The sequence below is a fragment of the Lissotriton helveticus genome, chromosome 7 (genome assembly GCF_964261635.1).
Source record: "Lissotriton helveticus chromosome 7, aLisHel1.1, whole genome shotgun sequence".
NCBI classification, from domain to species: domain Eukaryota; kingdom Metazoa; phylum Chordata; class Amphibia; order Caudata; family Salamandridae; genus Lissotriton; species Lissotriton helveticus.
The window spans coordinates 105107844-105132725 of NC_136068.1; the positions used below are offsets into that span (position 1 = coordinate 105107844).

A 24882-nucleotide genomic window follows, 5' to 3' on the forward strand; every position below is an offset into this window, starting at 1 on the left:
TTCATACGGTTAAGGGTTTTCATCGATGAATTGTGAAGGTTGTTTGATTGAGTTTGGTCAGTTGATATTTTTTAAATGGGTTGTATGCCAGAATATTAGGAGAACTACATTGTCGTACAAAAATATCACAGCCTAAGTACAACTACAAAAGCATTGTGAAGGTAATATGGTAAGTACATATTTGCTACTCCTAGTTCCACATCTAAGTCCTTTCTTTCAAAGGTAAGTATATCATCAAGGTGCATATACATGGAGGCAAGTATAGCAAGTTGCTACTCATCTGTACATTCTTACCTTCACAACATTTTTGTAGTTGATATTCAGGCCACAATGTTTTTGTCTAATGATAGTCTCTCTGTGGTTTAAATGTCTGGTTATATAAAGGTTTTAGTAGGCTAATGTGAAACTATAGTGAGCCTGATATAGGAAGTAAAGATATTTTTGAGTGGTATGTGCCATATTTTACTTGCGGGCGGTAGGTTGATCGGCATTGGGTAGCCTTTTTTGATTGTTCATCAGTTTTCATTATCCAGGTGAGTATCCCCCTGTCAATGAAGATTTGGGTGGGGAGGGCTGTGCAGTTCTTTATAGTGACCCACTATCTTTTTATTATAGCCATATATCTATTATGGGATACAAATTATACATTCAGGTCCATACTTTGCAATGAGGCACTTGCCTTACAAGAAGCCAAATGTGTCCCTCATTCCAAGTTAAGGGCTAAATTCCGGTCCATGTACAAAACAAGAGAGTGCATGGGGATCAAAATTATGAGTTGTGTGATAATGGTATTTACGAAGCCCAGCTTGTAATGAGAACCTTTTAGTACAATGATTTTTCATGAACTAATATGCAAATATAAATGGTATGGGTATGAAATATTTGTTAACCCAGTTCTGAGAAAATATAAACAAACCAAACAATAAGTTATAGTGCCATATTTGAGTGCTATGCTTTACTGTTACATATTTGAGTGCTATGCTTTATTGTTTTGCAAGCTTTACTGTTTGGTCTGAATTTACATTTTATAAATTGCATTTGTTAATTGATTGCAAGCATAATTTTAATGTTGTGTGTTTCAAATCACCGCAATAAACTAAACTCAATCAAATGAGGTCCATCATTTCTTAAATTTCCATTCGGGATTGTGACATAGATCTTTGGAACAATGGCCAAACACCAGAAAATTGCACAGCGTTAAAGTGAGATGGAAAGAGGCGTATACATCTACACCGATTGTGACGCAGCTCTCTGGCGAGCATGGTGCTTCAAAAAATATTGGGTTGGATATTAGCATTAAATAAAGCTGTATCAAACTTTTGTAATAGTGTGTGATGTAAGGTTACCAATCACAGACTGTTGGCAGGATACCAGTGAATACAAAAATAAAATACAAAAGTAGTGTTACTGGCATGTCTTCAGAGCACTCAGCCAAGTGACATGGATTAAAAAAAAAGTTATATGTATTGGGAAGATGTAAGAAGCATTTGTGTTACATGCGAATATTTCAGTGCACCAGTTCATGGACATTACATAACATGGGCCTCATTTATGAGAAATGACGCATCGCTGCGTGAAAGCAGCGATGCGTCACTTCTCAGTGCGCACTCCTTGGGACATGATTGATGCGTCATATTTACAGTATGATGCATCATGTCGCAAGGAGTTACAGATACGTCAGTATTTCTGACGTATCTGTAAGCGCAAAAGTCACGCATTGTTGGAGTGTGTCACAAAAGTGACGCAACTCCAGCAATGCATCCTTTAACATGGGGAAAGCCCCATGTGAAAGGGCTTGCGTCAGTCTTAAGCATGCTGTGAGGCAGGTGCAAGATTTTGACGCAACAGCGTCCTAAAAGTGATGCAGTGAAATCTCATAGATTTCACTGCGTCACTATTACGAGGCTTTTTGCGGGGGAACGCCCCCTCTGCATACATTATACCTGACGCAGCTATAATGTAGTGCAGGGGTTTACAAAGTGACGCATCTGCTTAGATGCGTCACTTTGTAACTGGTGCGCAACAGGAGGCATGTTTTACGCCGCTGATGCGTCACAAAAAGTGACGCATCGGAAGCGCAAAACTGACGCAAGGCCTCATAAATGAGGCCCCATGATCCGGGTTAGAGCCATAGAAATGTAAGATACAGAGGGCTCGAAAACATGGCGGCCTCAGATTTGTGGCACAGCGTGAATGAGTGCCACCTGCCCTCTCCACCTTGCTTATGAAGCAGTGCTTAAATTGTTCGGTTGGTTTCCGGTGCTCTGCACCGGCACTTAATTGTCAGCACCGGGTCTAGTGTCAGTCCATCAGCATGGTGGCGCTGTCTGATTAATTTTGAGATGAGCACAACAAACATGTTTATTAAGTCCATATACATTGGAAATTAATAATACCAGCCTCTCATGCCATTAATATAGCTTTGTGTGGCCTTAGATAGTCTGAATTGTCACACTTGCAGGAGTGTGATGATTTTGTGTTATGTTGGTACTGCCGCTGGAAGGGTATGCGTGGTTCGGGCTACAGTGGCCTTGCGAAGAGGGCCATGACACTTAATTTTTTACAAATTAAACAATGTTATAAAGTATAAGAAAGTGCACACATACGTAGGACGTGGACGCCATGCTTGAGGGACTGCACACGGCTGGGCTCCACGGACATGCTGAGAACGGTCTGCTGACCACCAATGGTGCACACCTGGCTCTCCTGATGCGCCTGCTTGAACATGACGATTAGCTGGTTTGCGATGATGGTGTTCAGGACGGAAATGACGACCATGGGGAACACAAAGGAGAGGAAGGCGTTTATCTGTGGAGAAGGAAAGGCCGGGTCAGTTGTGACGCTTGATAAGAATGAATGATGTTACAACACATACATTTACAATGCATGCCTCTACAATGCAGTTTTTACATCGCAACATCCTTAACAACGCATTCTTTTACATAGCATGCCATTACATCGCATTTTCAGAAATTACCTTTACAACGCATCCCACTACATTGCATTATACCTTTACAACGCATACCATTACAATGCATACCATTACATTGCATTTAAGGTAAGTGTTGGATATTATAGGGGTAGTAATTACTATTCTAGCTCCAGTGAGTGCAACAGTAGGGTTAGTGTTGGATAGTGTAGGGGTAAAAATTAATATTCTAACTCCAGTGAGTGCAACAGTAGGGTAAGTGTTGGATAGTGTAGGGGTAAAAATTTATATTCTAACTCCAGTGAGTGCAACAGTAGGGTTAGTGTCGGATAGTGTAAGGGAACTATACGTTGTAATGGTATGCGTTGTAATGACTTGCAATGTAACGCCTGCCTTGTAGTGACATGCATTGTAATGACATGCATTGTAGTGACATGCAATGTAATGGCTGCATTGTAATGGCATGCGATGTAAAGGATGCTGCGATGTAATGACTGCGTTGTAAAGGTTGTTTCCCGTTTTTATAATAATGTCTGTGCACAGCAATGGTCCCTAAGAGTTTAGCGACTGTTCGAGCTCAACTGCTGAGCATGAATAATTAAATCAAAACCACACCAGAAAAGTATCTTATTTGGAAAACTCAATATTTCTACACAGATAATAAAACTAGGGTGCATACGAAGCAACATCTGGTACTGAAGGTGCAGTTAATCACAGCTCTATTTTGAAGGTGTTCAAAATTATTGTCACAGTTGTTTCACACAAACAGTGTTAACAATGGAACAAACTAAGTTGTAAAGAACATATTCCCAGTATAATTGTATGATATTGGAAGCAAGGCCCACATTTCTTTTAGCTAATAGAGACAAAGTCAAGACGTCCAGTCTGTTGGGGTCTTATCGATGTTTTGACCCTGCAGCGTCTGTCCGATGGTCATCATCAGGGTTGTGGAAGTATAGAATAGCACTGCAACATGATTCACTTTTTATTTCCAGGCTAACTTGAGTATGGTGAAAATTGCAGAAAAAAATCTGTGAAAACCAGCAAAAATGGCAGTGGTACTCTGAAGGCAGCAAGCCACAGTCTTTGCATGGGAAGATGGGGAATTGTGGAAATATGTCTTGTAGAAACCAGATAAGAGTCAGTGTCATTGCATTAATAAGGCAACCAGGGCCGGCTTCAGAGCGGGTGGAGCCGGTGCGACAATAATTTTTGGCACCCCTTCACCCTTAGACCACCTCCTCAGATTCTCTCACTACCATCGGGAAAAGTGCCCCTCATCTCTTCAATCGTAAGTTATTGCTAAATGCAGCGTCCCCCCTTGAGGTCAGCGCCTCCTCCACAGGTTTGCGCCTAGTGCTACCACACCATTCACACTGCCCTAAAGCCGGCCCTGAAGGCAACCCACTCTATCGCATCACCCAAATAAATATTAAAAATAGTGGCAGTGGATTCACACATCCTTTGAACTCCCATTGCATCAGATCATTTATTCCTTGTCTCACACATTGCCGATCAGTAGCCCCTTATCTGCTTCTGAAAGGCTATGGAGAAGTGAGAACTATCAAAAGTTAAAATGCCTCTTAGTGTCCAGTTTCTCTCACTGCGTTAATGGCCCCTAAGACCTGGTATAGCAAGGGCTGTGCCAGGGGCACTGAATGTAAACCAGAAGCAGCAGCTGCTACATCTGGCTGTTCCTGGCCCCTGTTCTCTTATTCTACATTGCCAAAGGTGGGCCATCTTTTCCTGAACCTGTCAGGGGCATAGCTTGGTCAGTAAAATTGGGGGTAGGAGCTTCAGATTTCCCAACAATCATGCTGGCATATCTTGTTAACATACATTATCTGAGGAGCAGTACATCAGAGGATATTTAAGGGGCAGTGGAAAGGCAGATCAGTGAGGATTGTTAGCGGTACTTAATACAAAATATTTTGGGGAAAATCCCACCATTTTTTAAGAACTTCAAAACAGAGAGGAGAGAGAGTGTATGTGTGTGGGTTTGTGTGTTAGTCTGTGTGTGCATATAAAATCCTAAGTGAATCACACGGACACCTCACCATACCCGACTGAAAGCACCTGTTCCTAACTACTTACCACTGAATACATTTGTTAGGGGGGTGTAACGCCCTATACACCTCCCCTGAAACTATGCTCCTGGAACCTGTAGATCGCATCCCCATCTGCCCCTATGGGTGGATTATACAAACCTTTTCTCCATCAACCACAAAGTGATGGTGGCAGTCAGCCAGTACCTACTTTACTGATGAAGTAATGCTAATTATATACTTTCTTGAGAAAGGATGGGACCCACCTCTTGAAACCAAGGGGCAACAGAGGGAGTTATTTTACCAGGCTGACAGGGGCGGGTCCCCTGCCAGGGCCGGCCTAAGGCATGTGCAAGCTGTGCACCTGCACAGGGCCGCCAAACCCCAGGGGCTGCCACACCAATATATTATCCTTAGATACATATTTGCGTGGCGGCCCCTATCAGGGATTTGGCGGCCTTGGGCCCCCTACCTACACTCCCTGCTCAGGGCCTCCGTGAGCCTAGAGCCGGCCCTGCCCCTGCTATGGCGGAGGAGCGTCTCCCCTCTACCAGCACTTTTAAAAGTGTAAATAATTAAACGATAATAAAATGGGTTTATAACCCCGTTTTATTATCATTTTATTTTTCCTTGTGCCGAGGCTTGGGGGTTAGGCCAGGATGGTGACAGGCTGGGTGGCGAGTGCTGGGCACTGCCTTCACTGCGCATGTGGGTTTTGCCGGCTGTCTCAAGCCGGCCAAACCCACATGTGCAGTGACGCTTTCTCCATCCCCAGCTATATTGCTGGGGTTGGAGAGAGCAGGTACAGACTCCCAGCCTGTTATGGAGCACCAATTATCAGTGCTCAGGCCAGTCCTGAAGCATCTCTCATGATGAGAGCAGCTTCAGGATTGGCCACAGGGCAGGCAGGGAGCCTATGCCTGCCGGGCAGTGGAATGGAGAGGTCAGCAGAAGAGTGCAAGGTAATCATGGAGGGCCAAGTAAGTTCTTCTTTTCTTTTTTTTCCATTTGTCTCAATGGTCACCCATTGCCCCAGAGCTGCGCTCCCGCCCGCCTCTTTTTCTGACACGAGCCACTCCTGCAGCTGAATCTTTGGAAGGTCAAATGCAAGAGAAGCACACTATTAATCCACAATTTTCCTTTGCATTTTCACTTTTAAGGTTATAAAATAAATCTGTAGAAATGATCAGACAAACCTCAGCACCAACACCAGAAACAGCAGAGCAAGCTTTCGTCATTCACAGACAGAGCAACAACACAATCAAGACCAATTCATCCTCCCCAAAGAATAATCATGTACAAATTCATGTGTGGCATGCAGTGCTTAGCCAGTATAAACAGCCTTTGGTTTTTCAACACTTGTTTTGTCATTGCATTGGTGAACTTTATTTTTGAGAAGCTTCCAACCTTCAACAATATTAAAAATAAACCTCAGCTAACAGTAAAAATAGTTTTGTCCTCACCAAGCACATTTTGCAACAGTAGTCTCTGGAACTGAAGGGAATTACTTTGTGTGGGTGTGCTTTTTTGTGAACAAGCAGAATGCCACCATTCACAGTGAAGTTAACCAATGGCTGAGGTGGGCTGGCGCATTGCTCCATGGTGTGTACTCTAATGGGTGAAATGAAGGTGTGAATAACATAGCAAAAGATCATTGGTTGAGGAAGGCTAGCTGAAAGAACAACAAGTACATTATCTGTATAATTTTAATAACATCAAAAGGTCTTGGTTAACGTCAGTCCCAAAAATTAAGGGGCAGATTTACAAGCCCCTTGCGCTGCTTTTACGCCGCAGTTGCGTCACTTTTGTGACGCAGCAGCGTTGCAAAAGATTCGCCATGGTGCGGTTTATTTACAACATGACGCATCTCCCAGATGCGTCACATTGTAAAGCCCTGCGCCATCGCAGGGGGAGGCGTTCCGGCGCAGGAACGCCTCCCAACAGTGGCTGAGTGAAATCTACAAGATTTCACTCAGTCACTTTTGGGCCCAAGCTGCGTCAAAACCCTGCGCCTGCTTGAGGCAAGCGTAAGGATTGATGCAGCATTGTGCACATAGGTCCCCCCTGATCATTGCTGAAGCTGCGTCGCGCTTGTGACACAACACCAGCAAAGCGCCGCTTTTACGGCATAGATGCGTGACGCATCTGTGCTGTTTTTGCCCCATGGTGCGCCGCATATGCAGGGATGCGCCAGTAATTGTAAATCTGGCCCAAAGTGCATGGGCCCAAAGTTTATCCCTGGAGCGTGATGCCAGCATTGCCAAATACTGGGGTTGATCAATACCAAGGCTGCCAGATCTTGATTCCACATAATGCCACTTTCTTCCACCACCTACACTTCCTGTGTCTTTATGTCACTCTAGTAGGTTTTTTTCACCCCTCTGACTCAATTTCTCACAGCATTCCTAATTTCCTTCCTTTTTTCCCCCCTTTTTAGGTTGAAACCTACCAAACAGCGCAGCTATCTGGTTTGGTAAAAACGTTTTGGGGACAGTCGGAAAGCTTCTCTGGGTACGCGCTCCTCCCTTTGCTTACCTTTGGCTTTGTGTTTTGTAATTCATAGTTACTTGCTTTCTATTTTCTGGCTTTATTTGTTTGAGGCTGTCCAGCTTGAGTAAATCCCTTCGTGGAGCATAGCCTATTTATTTTATTCGCCCACATTTCTGGCCTTCTGTAAACAAGCCTCTAACTCTTGTTCTTAATCTTGTCACGTTTGCTCTGCATTCAAAGATTCAAAGCCAGAGGTCAAATACTGTTTCCCAAGGGAGCTTGGTGTTTACTTTTCTTTCTCTGACTTCATAGAGGGTTTTTTTGTGACAATCTTGCTGTGAAAGGAAATGCATTTGTCTTGAACAAAACAAAATGTAAATATTCCACTCCACTCTATGCCACTCCATTCTATACCCACACCAAACCACTCCACACCTCTCTCCTCTACGTCACTAACTTTTAGCCATGCTGAAGAGCCGCCATGCTGGTGTAGAACAAGGCTGAAACACAGTGGCAAAGCCAATTACTGTTGCATAGGTGAGAACTATTGGCTTTGTCAATGCTTGTTCCCGTTTCTGCCTTTCTCTTGCTTGCTCTTGGTCAAAAACTGATGATGAATAATAAGTCCTAAGCCACCAAAATAAGTGCCAGCAAGGACTGGCACAAATTAAGCCATGTATTGATGGCTGGTAACATTTCTGAAAGCTCTGGGCCTGCATTTTGTCTGGTTTGGTCACCTGTCTACAGAGTTAGAAACTGACTTAAGAGTTTCTGAAATACAATAAACTGTCTGAAGAAAGGGGACATTTCAGAAGTTGTCTAAATGTATCCATAAATTACGACTAGGAAATTATGTTTTCTGTTAGTGCATTCGACCGTTCCCAGCCTCGAGCAGATATCTCTTTTTGCATGAATGCACTGCCTTATCCTCTAAGTTTCGACAAGAAAATTGAACAGCCCTTTGGGAGTTTCAGCACATGTATCTGTAATTCTCAAGAAAAGAACAATTTAATACATCCTGGAATAATCTTATGCGCAGTTCGCCGCTTTTCGATTAGTTTGTCGTTTTGCTTTATTAGCTAAGAAAAGATGGAGCCATCTGTTTTTTCTTTCCTTTTTGCCTGCTGTGCGTCATCAGTTTACTTTGTCTGGCTACTTTTGTGCCAATCAGGCTTTTTTTTATTCTGGTGTCTATTGAATGGTCAGAGCGAGGGGCGGGGCTTCGACACGTTTTTACACTGGAGGGGATGGTTCTTATAAAATAATATGTCTGCAAGCTTTGGGATATATTAGTTATTTAGGGGCCAGATGTAGGTAATTCCGATTTACCTACTCTTAAATACCGAATCATACCCATTCGTTATTTAAGGGTAGGTAAATTGGAAGTAGGCAGATGTAGGTAATTTTTCTTTTACAATTACCGATTCTGTAAGATTCGGTATTTACCGATTCGGTAAATACCGAATCGATTTTTCCCATTGATTCCTATGGGCCTTGAAGCCCTTAGGAATCAATGGGAAATACCGAATCGGTAAATACCAAATCCTGGCAGGGGGAACGGGGTGTCACTTTGATACCCTGTAGCACCCCAATTGCAGGCTTGTGTGCCATGTGGCACATATACATGCCCTAAGGGCATGTCTGTGTGTCACATGGCATAGGTGTACATGCACAGATGTGCATGTACACTGGAATTCGATATTTTACCACTCAATAGGATTGGGTAGTAAATACCGACTCCTAAAGGGCCTGTGGCACTCTTTGAAGTGCCACCTACATATTGATTTGCAGAATCGGTATATTTACAGATTCGGTATTTTACCGATTCTGTAAATTTACCAAATCTGTAAATATACCGATTCTGTACATAAAATGCCCCCTACATCTCCATTTGCAAATACCTGTCGGTAACGGCTGAAATCGGCCATTACCGACCGGTATTTGCTGACCTACATCTGGCCCTTAGTGTCTGGGTAAGTACTGTACAGTAAGTACCTGGTTATCACTTTCACCAGACATCAGAGGGAGTGACGAACCAAGGGTGTCATGGACCAGCATGCAAGCAAAGAAAATGTCACCCCACCAGTCATAGTTTGTCAGCAGAAGATAGACATATCTGGGTTCCACTGGGTCCCTGACAACCGTGGACCCCAGTGGCACTGCACCAGCTGTCCTACTATTAGCCACAATCAGTGCTTAATTTGTAAAAAAAAGTAAGTTCCAGGGCCCTCGCCAGGAGACCACTGCAACTGCGCTACCCATTGCCCCTGCCCGCACTGCCAATGACAGTACAAATACATCACTTCTACAAATGTGAAAATTCTGACTATGCTGCGCCCCCAAAGTTATAAGAATGGCTTGGGGGGGATGATATGTCATTTTTAATGTACGTTGAAGTTTTAAAGATCTGTTGTTGTGTTCACCTCTAAATTTGATACACAGTGACACCATGTGGCAGACTTTCATAAGTGCCAGTGTTGACAATTAAGTGCTGGTGCTGAGCACCGGAAACCACTGGCTCAAATTAAGCACTGATCAGAAGCTTTTACATACTGTTCAGCTTTTGGAATTCTAATGAAGTTAGGACTAGGAAGATGTGGTTCAGTTATTATCTTCAGGGTATGAGAATAGCAGAGTGAAAATCACTTTTATTGGAAGTAGTCAGGTCTCAGGGAGGCTGGTGAATAGGGCATTTCTATGTTCAGCTCTCAATGTTCAGTTGACTTGAACTGAGCTCATCAGATCATATCTGGACAGAAATTGCATATGTTTCTGAGATGATAATGTTTCCTCTTCTTGGTATGTAAAGTATGCAGGGCAACAGAATGGAGAGCAGCTTTGAGGGTGGCAAAGCATGTTTTGGGAAGACCGGCGACCAGAGCACCGCCAGTGTCAATTTTAAAAATAACCAAAACCATGACAAACAATTTTAGGTCAACTTTGAGAAGAAAATGTCTATTCATCAAATCAATTTAAGTTGATACCATGCACTCTTGGCCATGGCTTTGATATGAGAATCTATGTGAAGTCTGTAATAAGGGGTAATACGTAGGGATTTAGGAGTGGTGACAATATTAGTGTCAGATTCTAGAGATCAGAATTCTTAAAGAGAGACAGAAAGAGTCTTGCTGCTGTGTTCAGGGGCGAGAAAGAGATATCTTTTTTTGTGTATTCCTTTTTTTGTGGATTGAGCTTTAGTTTCTCCTGTGCCTTTCCTTATTTGCATCCTAGCTTCATAGGTGTACAGGGGTAAAACATGTTTCTGCAGTTGATCCGCAGGTGTCACATCAGATTGACTGGTGGAGCACTTACATCCAGTGTTAAGGTACAACTCTGGCCAAGGTGAGTGAGTGTGACATGGAGGGGGTAGGACAGAGGAGGGGAGCTTATAGCTGGTGAAAGTTTAGTCAAATCACTTTATTTGTTTAATTAAAATCATAAAAGTACACATATAAATCACATTCAATAAATACAATATAAAACAGTGAGATAAACATAGAGAGTCCTTATATGATTGTTTAACAAATTTCATGTATATACAAGTGCGGAAACGTACAATAAAATTCATGGTTCGCTTACGCTCAGGCCACTTAGTTTCTTAAATCTTATGGCTGCTACAAGATAACTAGCAATATTAAAAATATTCCATGTATTGTTTAACAATTGCAAAAACATTAAAGCAGGTTTAACCTGATGGAACCTGGTGAAAGTTAACAGTGTTCAGGTATGAGGCAAGAGAAAGAAGGAAGCAGAAACTGAGTGGTCACATGCAAAAATGGGAAAACGACCTTTACAACGCGGGCAAAACGCTGCAATACATTTACATCGCTGTTTTTAAAAAGTAAGTTGTTACAACGACTTGAACTGGAGGGTGCTCTAGACTAAGGAATAGTGTAATTTACTATTCCAACACCTTCCCTACTATTCGTAGACTGGAGTTGGAATAGTAAATCACATTATTCCTAAGTCCAACGCCATCCAGCGCAAGTCATTGTAAACGACTTGCGTTGTAAAAACAGTGATGTAATGTACCGCGATCTAAATGATCGCGTTGTATCATCATACATCCGCAAAAATGGGGTGGAGAAGGAGGATGGCATGAGCGCTGATGTTCATAGGGACATTCGGGGTAGCAGCTCCTACATCTAGCTTGCCCTTTGGTATCCCTGACATTGCCCTTAGTGTGCCATATCTCGATGGTGATGAGGGCACTGCTGGATGGAAGAGAAAGAAGACAGGTCTCTTAGAGTCCTGCTACTTTGTGTAGATTGCACATATGGTTTTCCCTTGCCACTCAGATGCAAATAGAATGCAGTGGAAGATAGGAAGCATGGGTGGTGGTAGTGGTGGTTTATAAAGGTGCAAAAAGAGAGGGTTAGGAAGAGGGACAACAGGTGGATGAAAGAAAGTCAATAGGCGTCTACTTATGTCATGTGCAATCTTGACATTAAGGTCAGAGGTGTCCTTTTCAGAAGTGTTGGGACCATGCAGCCACAGAGCTCATTGTAAGTCATCTCCCATCCAACCTACTTAGATCCGTGGTGATGTGGTCGTGAGGCAGGGACCCTTCAGTTACAGGATGTGTCTAGACTTCTAGGGCCCTTTTATGGGTTCTTAGGCTAGAAGCAGATGTTAGGTGACGAGTGGGGGTACTCTGGTGCACATTTAACAGGAAAGACAAGATCTGACTCACTAGTTAGCAAATGGTGGTTTCTTAATCCTGCAGAAGTTTACCAAGCAGAGGTGAAGCGGGAGTTGCTGTGCGTGGTGAGTGAGATGTTGCTAGCAACAGAATGTGGTTCTAAGGGACCTGTTATACACTGTGTGCCCCCGGACTTGATCTTATAGGGTAAGCAGATCTTGTAAGTTAGCACTTCTTCTGTGTGTGTGGAGGCTGGGGAGAAGGCTTCTGCCATAGTCCTGCGGTCCAGGTCTAGAACCTTCATTGAGCATTTAGGAGAAATCAGCTGCAGTTCAAGTCTATAGAAGTAAGGTGCCTTAGAGCCAGAGAGATGGCAAGATAGTGATACAAAGCAATAATTCAGGTCAAAGTTTACCTGAAATAACCTCTATGCACTGCGAGTGTGTTCAATATACACAATTTGTATTAACTCGTCAAAAAAATACTGACAATAAACATCGCAGTTTGTTTTAAATGACAATACTTTTTTTTTCTTAGGTTGTCACATCACCTTCAGATATCTTTTATATTCAAAAACAGACATACTTCACATATAACCTCTTCAATGCGTCGGACGGCCCCAGGCGTCACAGTGGGCGTGTGCAAACCGCACACACGTCATTTTCTTCAGCACAGCTGCGACGAAAAGGCTGCCACACCTTGCATGGTTGGAAAGAGGGGACCCATGGGTACCCTGATGGGCCCCAATTGGGCTACAGGCCCCCAAAGTGAGTTTCTGACAGCCGATCCACGTCGGAGAAACCGAGTTGGAAAGGCTTTCCGAATCCAACATTGTTCTGAGTCTGTCAGAAATGCGGTCCTTAGATCTGTACGAGTCATCTCTGACCGACCTGGTTTCTCCGAATGTCGATCAGAACCAAGTAGGAAAGACAGAATGGTTACCTAACATCGTATTCGGTTGTTCGGAAATATTTCTGAATCGGTTGGAAACATGGGTTCTGATATCGATTCGGACAAACTGAATGCCGTTTAGAGCCTTTCTGACCAACATCTCAATGAGGCCCTAGGTGGACGTTACAGATGAAAAATAAGTAAGGAAAATACAAAAAGATGATGTTATGTCATATCACAATGTGATGTTTTGTTGATATGTGAAGTTTGTCTGTTTTTGAATACAAAAATATCTGAAGGTGATGTGACAATCTAAGAAATGTATTACTGCGGTTTAAAACAAACTGTGATGTCTATTGTCAGTATTTGTTTTTGGATAAATGAATACAAATTGTGTATGTTAAACACACTGGCAGTGCATACAGGTAATTTCAGGTAATCACACATCAGGGAGACAGGCAGTTCCCTGGCCCTGCATAGCATGCCATAACTAGAGAAAAGCAAGAATTGTTAGGTTTAAAAACTTAGATTACACAACAGTGTGTGCTGCTCACTGCATTTTTTGTAGAAAGAAAGTGATATACGCCACTCTGGCTTTTCTGCTAATTATTTATTCATGCATTCATTTGAGTATTTTAATGCACCAACATTATGCCTTGCGGCCTCTTTGGAGCACATGCATAATGAGATGGATGCATATTACTTATGAGGGTAGTAGCCTTTACTATTGAAATTGACGTATGTTTGCCTAATCTTCAGGATATGGTGTTCAGTGTTGGGTTGTTGAGGGGGGACAGGTGTCAATTGTAGAAGCAGTTTTTGTTTGTCATATGCAGCATAATTCTGGATATTTGGTTATACTTTGGGTTTGTAGTTGCAAGAGGTGTGCAAAGTTATGAAATTTAGCCCTACCCACACTTGCATTTTCTTTACCTTTATTAACTTCTCATTTTGTGAAGCTGTAACGTTTAAATAACAAGCATTGGCAAAGCCAACACATCTGTTTTGCACTGTGTGACCGGCTCTACAGAGAATTAAATGGGGTTAGGTGCCCTCAGCAGGAACAGCTGGGTGAGTACAGTTAATGGGGTTGAATTCCTATAGTGTGATGCCGTGTCAGGACTGGAGCAGCTACACTGCCTTAATGTGCAGTAATAAACTACTCTGCCACATCATCAAAGCCATAATGTAAAGTCAATAGCAAAGAGAAAACATTCTGCCAAAATGCCATGTCCTGTTTTGATCACAAGTGTTCTCTACAGATAACTAGGGGTTGTCTGTAGCCAGTTACAACAAGCATTGGCAAAGCTAAAAGGTCTCGCTCATGCAAGAGCTATTGTTTTTGCCTATGCATTTTTAGCCATTTTGTACACCAACGTGGCTACTGTTCAGTATGCCTAAAAGTTAGTGGCGTAGAGAAGAGTGGCATGGAGTGGAGCGATGTAGAGTATTGTGGAGTGGGGTGGAGTGACTTGGCGTGGAGTGGTGTAGAGCGGAGTGTCATAGAGTGGAGTGTCGTGTAATGTTGTAGATCGGATTGTCGCAGAGTGCAGAGAAGAGGAGTGTCGTTGAGTGGAATGTTGTGGAATGCTATAGAGTGTGTAGAGTGGAGTGGTGTAGAATGAAGTGAGATATAGTCGCATAGATTGGAGAGGCATAGAGTGCAGCGGCGTAGAGTGGCGAGACGTGGAGTAGATTGTTGTAGAGTGTTGTGGGTTAGAGTGGTATTGAATGTTGAAGAGTGGAGTGGAATGTTGTAGTGGAGGGGGAATAGAGTAGAGGGGCATCGAGTGGAGAAGAAGGTTGTACAGTGGAGTTGTGCATAGTGGAGTAGAGTGGAGCGGTGTAGATTGGTGTAGAGTGGTGTAGAGTTGTGTATAGTTGAGTAGAGTGAAGTGTCATAGAGTGTCATAGAGCGGAATGCCACAGTGTGGCATGGTATAGAGTGGAATACCGTTAAGGGTTGTAAAGTACAGTGTCATAGAGTGGGGAGTAGTTGAGTAGTGTAGAGTGGAGTTGAGTAGAGTGAAGTGGAATAGAGTTGAATGTTGTAGAGTGGAGTGAAGTAGAGTGTTGTACCATAGAGTGCCGTGTCGTAGATTAAACTGTCATAAAGTGGAGTACAGTATTTTAGAGTGTCCTAGAGTGTCATAGTGTGGAGTAGAGTGAAGCAGCGTAGAGTGGAGTGGCATAGAGTAGAGTAGAGTAGCGTATTGTGGAGTAGAATAGCGTAGAGTGGAGTGGTGTAGAGTGTAACATAGTGGAGTGGCATAGAGTGGCATGGAGTGGCATAGAGTGGAGTTATGTAGCGTAGCGGGGAGAAGAGTGTTGTAAAATGTCGTGGAGTAGAGGGTGTGATAGTGCACTGCCATTGCAAACAACTTATTTTCAATTGAAAGGACCACTGCATTTACACAGACATGCAGTTTTACTAATAAAACTATACAGCATGCACCCGATAATGTGTGGAAATGGCATGTATTGATTTGTTTTGACCGTACTTAATATTTGTTTACAGGACCGTTCAGAATTACAAAGAAATGTGCTTTATTAGTGCTTTCCAAATTCTGATATATTCTGAAATGCATACACAGTTTATTTAGAGATCTTTAAACGCTGCTGTTTGCTAGAAAAAAGATAACGTTGCACTGCCTTCCTCTAGCACACCCCCAGTACCCAGCATGATTTTCAAATAAATCTTCTCACTTTAAAGTCAGAGAAAGAAAAGTAAACACCATGCTACCTCAGAAGACAGAGCCCAACATTTGACCACAGCAAATGTGACAAGATAAGAACAAAATTTAAAGGCCTGTTTACAGAAAGCTAGCACTCGTAAAAGAATACAGCAAACAGGCTATGCTCCATAGGAGTGACAAAGACATACTGGACAGACTAAAATAAATAAAGCCAGTACATACAAAGCAAGCAACTGAGTTACAAAACGCGAAGTCAATGGAAAGCAATGGGCGGAATGCACTCCCAGGGAATGTCCCTAAGAAATCTTGGCAAACCAGGGGCCTGCATGACTGTGAAGTTCCTGCTGTCTCTCTGAGCCTCTGTATGCTTCTTGGCACAATGTCTGTTTGTTCACGAACTGGGTTTGTCACATTCAATCTTGCTTAAAGTTGCAGGGGGAAAGGGGATATTTCCTGACTTCCCTCAATTTTGCCTAGTTATAAATGTGCATACCACTGTAGCAGGTGGGTTTTCAGTGCTTCCTGAAAGTAAGATAATCTTATTCCTTCCTCATGTCTGTAGATAGAGCATTTGGTCTTGCTGGGCTTTTTTCCTTCCAGCTCAGACTTTGTACTTCATGTTAAGGTTTCTATTTCCTTTCTCCGTCCCTGAAGCTCGCTTTGTCAAGCTTCAGAGTCAGCCGGGCGGCTATCACAGGCCCCTACCCGCCTTACCTCGGAACACAAAGTAGCACTCCCAAAGACGGGAAACAGTCGGAACAATGCGGGCTCAGACATGCGTGTTTTGCCAACGCCAGCACTATCACGCTTGCCTTAAGCACACATATGTCTTAAGCACGCATATGGGTGGTTAAGGCAGTTCACGGTCTAGCTGCTGCAGGACGGAAGCAGGAAGGATCTGGAAGCCAGCGGACATAGCGAGGTAAGGGAGCTGGGGCTGAGGGTATACAACGTTTACAACGCAATTTTTAGAACGCACTACCATTACAACGAAACTTTTACAACGCAAAATCTATTACAACGCATGCATTTACAACGCAGTCATTACAACGCATGACACTACAACGCACACCACTACAACGCATACCATTACAACGCAGTCATTACAACGCACACCATTACACCGCATAACTTACCATCCAACACTTACTCTACTGTTGCACCCCCTGGAGTTAGAATAGTAATTGTAACCCCTACACTATCCAACACTTACCCTACTGTTGCACCCCCTGGAGTTAGAATAGTAATTTTAACCCCTACACTATCCAACACTTACCTTATATGCAATGTAGTGTAATGCGTTGTAATGGTATGCGTTGTAAATGTACTATGCGTTGTAGTGGAATGCGTTGTAAAGGTAGTTTTAAAGTATTCGTTGTAATGGTATGCGTTGTAATGGTGTGCGTTGTAATGGATGTTGCGTTGTACAAAATGCGTTGTAAAGGTAGGCGTTGTAAAAGTATGCGTTGTAACGTCATACATCCAGGGTTAGTTTTCAGGGCTGGGGGGTCAGGGTAGTTTTCAGGGCTGGGGGGTCGGGTAGTTTTCACAGCTGGTGGGGTTGGAGTAGTTTTCAGGGCTGGGAGGCTCCCGGTAGTTTTCAGAGCTGTCGGGGTAATTTACAGTACTGGGGTGAAATCTGGATGTTTTTAGGGCTCAGGGGGGTCGGGGTAGCTTTTAGGGCTTAGGGGAGGGCGGGGTAGTATTTAGGACTTATGGGGCAGGGACGTTTTATGGGCTGGAGTGGAGGAGGTTGGTTTTTAGGAGGGAGGGGTAGTTTTAGGTGTCAGTGCGGGGGCTTGGAGGGCCATTTTAGGTCTCAGGGCGGGGGCAGGGATCAGGTAGTTTTTAGGACTATGGGGAGGGCGGAGTAGTTTTTAGGACAGGCAGGGACGCTTTTAGGGCTCGGAGGAGAGGGGGTTGGTTTTCAGGAGGAAGGGGGTAGTTTTAGGACTCAGGGCGGGTGCAGGGGTTGGTGAGGGTAAGACTTACCTGGCCAGTCTAAACCAGGGATATGTCTTTGCCACACATGCCTTAACATCGCTTATTTCGTTGTAAAGGCATGCATGGTAAAGGCATACGTGTGGTTAAGACTTACCTGGTCGAGACCGCGTGGGACCGGCATGCGTGTAAGCGCATGCGTGGTTCCATCACACAACCCCTAAAGTCAAGCATAAACCACAGATTAACCGCTCAATAAAAAAGAAGCGGAGGTCACAGTTTGAACATTAAGTCCTTTTTGAGATCTGTTTAAAATAAAATTCATTTGTAAGGTATTCATTTTTTTTTTTAATTTGAATATTTGGCAACATTCGTGACGTGTGTGCGGCAGATATGATACAACCCTCTGAGAAGAAAGAATGGGGATTTTGGGGCGCCTTCCTGGATACTTTTAAGACCGAACAGAGGTGCGCCCAATGGTCTTCGTAGGAAAGATAGAAAGCGAGCACGCGCCAATGAATGGGAGGCTGAAAGGTAGCGGAATACAGGATGAGAGAAACCAGTACTAATTTTCTGGAGAAAAAAACAAACTGAAAAAACTACATAGCAATATACTGGGAACAATCCCAGGAAGCATGATGCAGATTACTATTCATCAAGACAAACGTAAACAAGAAAAGACGTATTAATATCCATCAGGTGATTTGCATAATTCGTGGGGAGAGTTGCTACATTCAGCTCTTTGCAAAGGTGCACTCTTATCTCCTCTCGACAACTAAGAAGGGTGATTTTTGTAGCGAACGTAGCCAGCCAGGTTCCTTTTCAGATGCACTGCACTATCATATTGTTCAGAGTACATAGATACACCCTGGGTTGGATTGGTAACGCGGGCACTCGGGAAATGGCCGAAGGGCCTGTAGCCGAGTTCTAGCTGTGGGCTGCTTTTTTGGGAAGTCTGGGGGCTGTATGTGCTGTTAGGATGCCGCCAGCGGCCCAGTGAGTGCCTGAGTGGCCTTTCTAGAGGCAGATGTGCGGGGGTCTCACTCCCTCTCTCTCGCTGGGCCGGCCCATTAATGTATGCTGATTGAGCGGGGGGCAGGGTAGTAACACAGGTCCCCTCAGTCCCCGGGAAGCCCCCAAGTTCCAGGGGGTCCTATCAGCACAGCACTTCAGCCGGAGAGCTCCTGCTAGAGGCAGGAGGGGGGCCCTCCACGTACCTTACAGGGGGGCCCCCCTCAATTTTCATTACACCACGGGCAGGGGGCGTGAGCAGAATTAGTCTCACTTGCATTCATGTGTGGCTCAGCAGTGTGACCTAATGTGCACATTTAAAAAAAAATCTAAGTGAAGTTAATAAAACATGCCCCCCACCCCCTTTATTTTCATAAAACCTTGCTGAAACAGTGTTTTGCTGAAAGGCAATACGCAAATGTGACACAAAAAAACAAAAGTTCCCTTCTCCTGTTGATGTAATTAGGAAGAGATTATCTCCTCCTGGGCCTCTCTTTTCTCAATGTGAGAAAAAGGGACTAAGTGTGCCATAGAGTCTTATCCAGGTTACCAAATTTACAATAAAGTAATTCAATGCTTTGTGATTACACAGTCAAACAAACCAACTAAACAGATGCAAAGGAATAAGATGTTTAACTATTTTATTAACCAGTACATTCTTCATTATTCATCCATATCAGTTAAAAAGACTTTTCTGTGGTATTTATTAAAATAACATATACAAAACATAATAAAAAAACAAAGATATTTTGAAAAAAGACTCTCGAAGCGGCGTTTCGGTGTTCTAAAATATCGTCACCTTCTTCAGGACTACAATTTCCAATTTTAAAAACATCTGAATTTGGTACTGTTTTGAAGCCTCAATTAATCAGCAATGGGTATTATTACAATCCTTCAGTGCTTTCAGATAAAAGATAGAATGGTGCTTTTAGTTGCCTCTTATTCATAAGTTTCTCTGTATCCTCACTCTGTATTTTCACCATGTATGGCTATCTTCTAATATTAATGGATTCTGTGTAGCTCGTTGCGTAGAGTGCGTTTTGTATATCGCTATCTCAATTTACTTCAAGCTTCTTGTTTCTGACATCATTCAAGGATGTTTGTTATCTTATTTATTTCTGAGGGATATATGCAGAACGGACTCTACTGGGTTAGGTTCCTCTCTTTTGCTCTTCCTGAGGAAGGTTTTTGCCTTTTCCTCTTTGCCACCCTTTTTTCCTTAAAATTGGGGTGTCTCATCCTGAGTCTTGTCAGATCATAAGTTGAGAAAGGGAACAGGATTTCCTGTAGAAGTATACGCAAATGTGAGCCACTTTTTTTTGGTGTGCCCGGGCCAATTTTTTTTATCCCAATCCAACCCCGCACTCTCTTAGCCGTAAGATAAGATGTGAATTTGTAAAGAACATGTTCACCACTCGGAACAGCTTGGTACTGAAGAACAGATGTTTATTTTGACCGAAATCAACGATACTCATATTATCGGCCTCGGAAGGATGAAAGGCTGAATGGCCCTACCGAAGCACGCAACAGTGCCAATAATGTCAAACACAGGGCCCTCAGGTGGAAGCGTTGTGCAAACAGGCTCTTCTCAATGGAGATCACCAGTTTCCTCTGATGTGTGTGAGGTCACGAGCTATTCCTTGCACCCATCATTAGACAAAGGCAATAAAACACAAACCTTTTCAGTGAGAGTTGTTAATCCCTGTATTACACTTCATAATCAACATTACTAACACAGAGCCATTAGATTGTAGAGAAGCAGTGTTTGAAAGCCCCCAGGGAGAACTGTGCTAATCCTTCTATAATTATAATCTTTGGCCACACATAGCCTGCTGCATATAAAAGGGGATGACTAGTTCACAATTAGCATTTCACCTTCCATTTGTTCAGTCTGTTATGCAGCACACATTGGCGGCTGTGGAAAGGGTGAAATCCCTGAAGTGAAACCTCCTGCTGCAGTATGGTGCCCTCAATTACTTCTTTCCCAGTAGCCTGATACTAATTCGATTTCTCTCCTCAGTTCCCATGCAGGTGCTTCACTTGAATAGTACAAAAATTAAAATACCCAGTTCAGTTTATAACTTTATTCGAATGTTTAAAAAACATCATAAAAGTATACAGTTAAAAAACATTACATATACATGATTCATAAAAAAATATACAGGGAAAACCTTGTCACAAGGTGTGCGGGTTGCTGCACATAAATTTACACGAAAACCATACTAAGTCTAGCTCTAATAGATTTCAAAATAAAAGTGGCAGTAAAAAAACATATATCAGGGCTTGAGAGTGAGAAGAGAAGCCTCATGGCGTTACCTGTAGTATACATGGAATATTTAAGAAACATAGGCTTGAGGTAGCAAATGCGCTGCGCTTTATACAAAGGACATTGTAGTAAAAAGTGCGATGTGCTTTGTTTGGTAAAACCGTCACATGGACAAGGAGTAACTGGATGAGATTTCATTGTCGGGAAGGCAACCAGATTATGAACTATACCTAGTCTCAATCTTGAGAGGACAAACTGGTGAGACTGTCTGTGAATAACATTGAGGTACATAGGAATACCACAACTATCATCTTTCAATGAGAAATGAAAAATATGTGTGGAATATTCTCTGGTAGCATACCTTCGCACATCCGATTTCGCCCTAAGATAGACATTTTTTAGTTCCTGTTTACTAACTGAGTTCAGACAGGTGGGGTCATTACATAAGTCCATGTCAAACAAGTCCTTGACAGTCGCAACTACATATTTTAACCATGGTATACTTAAAACTTTATCCAAGAGTAAGCAGTCCTTGATGATGTCTTTGGTAAAGGCAGTTTCCGTCTTGGTAAAAATGGATTTCCATACCAGCAATGGCCTTAGTCCGGTAAGATCCGACAGGTAATCCAAATCTAGTTCCAAATGAGTTAAAACAGTAGATGCCGAGGAGGGAAGACAAAGCAACCGTTTGATGAACTTGTTTTCTTCAGTTTGCAGGGCCCTGGCATTGCAGTGTCCCCACACCCCCGAACCATACAATGCTATCGAGGTACATCTGTGGTTAAATATAGTCAGCATATCAGCAATACGGCGGCTTCCTACTTTAGAGGCAAAGCGGAAGACGCCTAAGGAGGCTTTCCCCATTCTGGCTTTGACATTAATCTCCTCTGGGGCCCACGATCCTCTGTCATTAAAAGTAACACCCAAATAACAAAAATTGGTAACAATTTCAATATGGTTTTCCTTAAAACAGAAGGGTTTAAAAAGTTTCAGCTTTTTCCCACACACCATGACAAACGTTTTGGAAATATTGATTTTAAGTTTCCTTCTCTGTATAAAATCATAGAACCCGTCCATCAGTTTTTGGAGGCCTATAGGTGTCCTGGACAATAGAACCGTATCGTCGGCATAGAGTAGTACCGGTATAGGGGTGCCTCCTGCTTGTGGGGCATCGGCATGGATTTGCTTTAATTCTTGCTCAACCGAGTTAATGAAGAGCGAAAAAAGCAACGGGGCCAATACACATCCCTGCCGGATGCCAGATCTTACACTAATCTTTCGGGTGCACTCCCCCTCTGGACCATAGCGGATTTGGGCAGATAAGTTTGAGTAAAGTGTTGCTAAAAAATGAATAATATCAGGGGGGGCTCCCATACCCAATAAAGTTGTCCATAACAGGGCATGATCGACCAGATCGAAGGCGCTTGAAAGATCTGCGAAACACAAAAATAGTGATCCCGGCTTGGCCTTGGTATACTTCCCAATTAAAAGGTTCAAGTTGATACATTGTTCAATCGTACCAAGGCCCTTTCTGAAGCCATATTGGGATGGGGCAAGAATATGGTTGTCTAAGGCCCAATCTTCCAAACGTGCTAACAGGACCCTACTCAAGATTTTTAGTGAGGAATCCAGAAGGGAGATAGGGCGGTAGTTTTTGGCCTCTCCTCTATCCCCCTTCTTATAGATTGGGATAATAATGGATTCACCCCAAGTAGAGGGAGTCCTGTTATCCATAGCAGCATTAAAAGCTATGGTCAATAATGGGCTCCAGAGAGCTGGATCAAATTTGTATAGGTCGATTGGTACCCCATCTGGGCCTGGAGCCTTTCCCCCTTTACTATTCATTATTGCCATATCCACCTCATGGATCGTAATTCTCGGAGTTTGAACTGGGGTAATACAGATAGAATAAAAAATGTCATTGGGCTCTCCAGTAGGATCAAAGATCCCTGAGAAGTGGGACACCCAACCATCTTCGCTAACTTGGGCAGTGAGGACAGGGAATTCCTCTTTTTGCAGGAAGGGGCTGTTGATGGTACTCCAGAATAGTTTGCTGTCCCGGAGAGCTGCAGCTTTGCTCAGGTCTTCCCAGGCTATTTCTCTTAGTTCTTGTTTCCTGATTTTGAGCTCATTTTTATAATTAGCCCTCAGAGTTGTAACCGCTTCCCTGTCTCTCGGAGTTGTGGAGAGGGCAAGTTTAAGGGCTTTTAGTGCCCTTGTACATGCTTGGTTAAACCAACCCTGTGTATCCCGTCTAGTTTTAGCCTTCCTTGTAGTGAGGGTTTGCTTAATTATGGCACCCAACTTCTCAAAGTTATTTACAGATTGGTCTGGGGAGGCTTCCGTATCAAGGCAGCCAAGTATCGTATTTAGACCAGCTTTCACCACCCTACAATGTAGATTCTCTGCTTTTTCCCCACACCACTTGATGCGGGTCCCATTTGGTCTGCAAGGGATAATGTCGTCAACAACCCTGCCGGAAAATACATCCCTATGGTGCTCACAGTATAAGATCATAGTGAGAGCATTATGGTCACTCAGACCGAGGTCTAAGATCTGTGGGACCGAACAATGGGGAGCTACCCGGTTGGAGATGATCAAAAAATCAATAATAGAGGTTGTGTTTCTCCCCGTGAAGGTTGGCGGCAGGTTACCCTCATTGTCAGAGGCATGTTGGTGGATGATTACATCAAGTTTTAACATCAGGTTGTTAAGGGAGGTGCCATATGGAGAGTGTAAAAAGTGTAGTAAATTCTCCCCATTTTCACCATCGTAACCACATGTAGTTGAATATGAGAGGGGGCAAGTTCTGATGTTAAAATCTCCCCCCCAAACAATGTCATACGATACCGCCGAATTGCAGAGAATAGGGTCCAGAACAGATTCGAGTTCGTCTACTACAGTGGTACTAGAAGGGTCAAAGGTGTTATTGTAATGATTAATCAGCAATAGATTTCTGTCCCTGCCTACTAATAATTCCAGAATTTGCGAATGGGACCCCACTATGTGACTTTTCCTTACATGTATGGGGAGGTGTACAGACAATAAAATCAGTAATCCCCCTTTGGCCCTCCCCATTGCAGATTCTACCGCATTACAGTTGTATGAAACAAAACCATCATAAACAATATCTTCCACTGACCACGTTTCTTGCAGACATAAAATGTCAAAATCCACAATATGTTCCCTCCAACCCAAGGCTGAAACTTTTTGCCGCCACCCAGCAATGTTCCAGCTCGCCAATAAAAATCCCTTTAGCCTTTGGTCCTGTACTGTATTAAAGTGGGTAGTTGGGATAAAAGGTGTAGTATGAGTCGTATCTGGTGGGATCAGGTCCGGTTCAGTGGGGGTAACTGGGGTAGGAGTGGTGGGAATGGTTACCGAGCATTGTATAGTAGGGATTGTAACAGGTGGAATCTGGGCCAGTTTGGTGGGGATAGCTGGGATAGGGGTTGGTAAATGAACCGTATGTAAGACATCAAAATTAACTAGGACAATTAAAATACCCAAAAATTGCCTTTATATGAGAAGAGGGTGTGAAATGATCATTGTCTTCTGCCAGGAATCTCTGTGGAAAAATGTGATTTCAATAGAAGGATTTTTTATGACATTTAGGTTTATTTTTATACAGGCCTTCCTCATCCTGGCAATTTATAATTTAACATTTTACACGAATTCCTCCGTCACAGCATGCATCATTAGTTCAGTTCTTACTAATGAGCCTTTTGCCTAAGGTGTAAACCGTGTTAACTCCCTAAAAACTTAGGGCCTCATTTATGGAAAGTGACGCATCGCTGCGTGAAAACAGCGATGCGTCACTTTTCACTGCGCTCTCCCTGCGACATGATTGATGCGTCATATTTATAATATGATGCATCATGTCGCAAGGAGTTACAGATACGTCAGTATTTCTGACGTATCTGTAAGCGCAAAAGTCACGCATTGCTAGAATGTGTCACAAAAGTGACGCA

General features: G+C 43.2%; 1 protein-coding gene across 1 annotated transcript in view; it reads right to left on the minus strand.

The window, feature by feature from the left end:
• The window catches only part of NTSR1 (neurotensin receptor 1), a 914324-nt gene that overhangs the window by 214565 nt on the left and 674877 nt on the right, over positions 1-24882 (minus strand). Inside the window, exon 2 of the mRNA XM_078650426.1 lies at positions 2607-2808. Within this exon, the coding sequence (XP_078506552.1) occupies positions 2607-2808 (202 nt within the window). The remainder of the gene's footprint in view (positions 1-2606; positions 2809-24882) is intronic.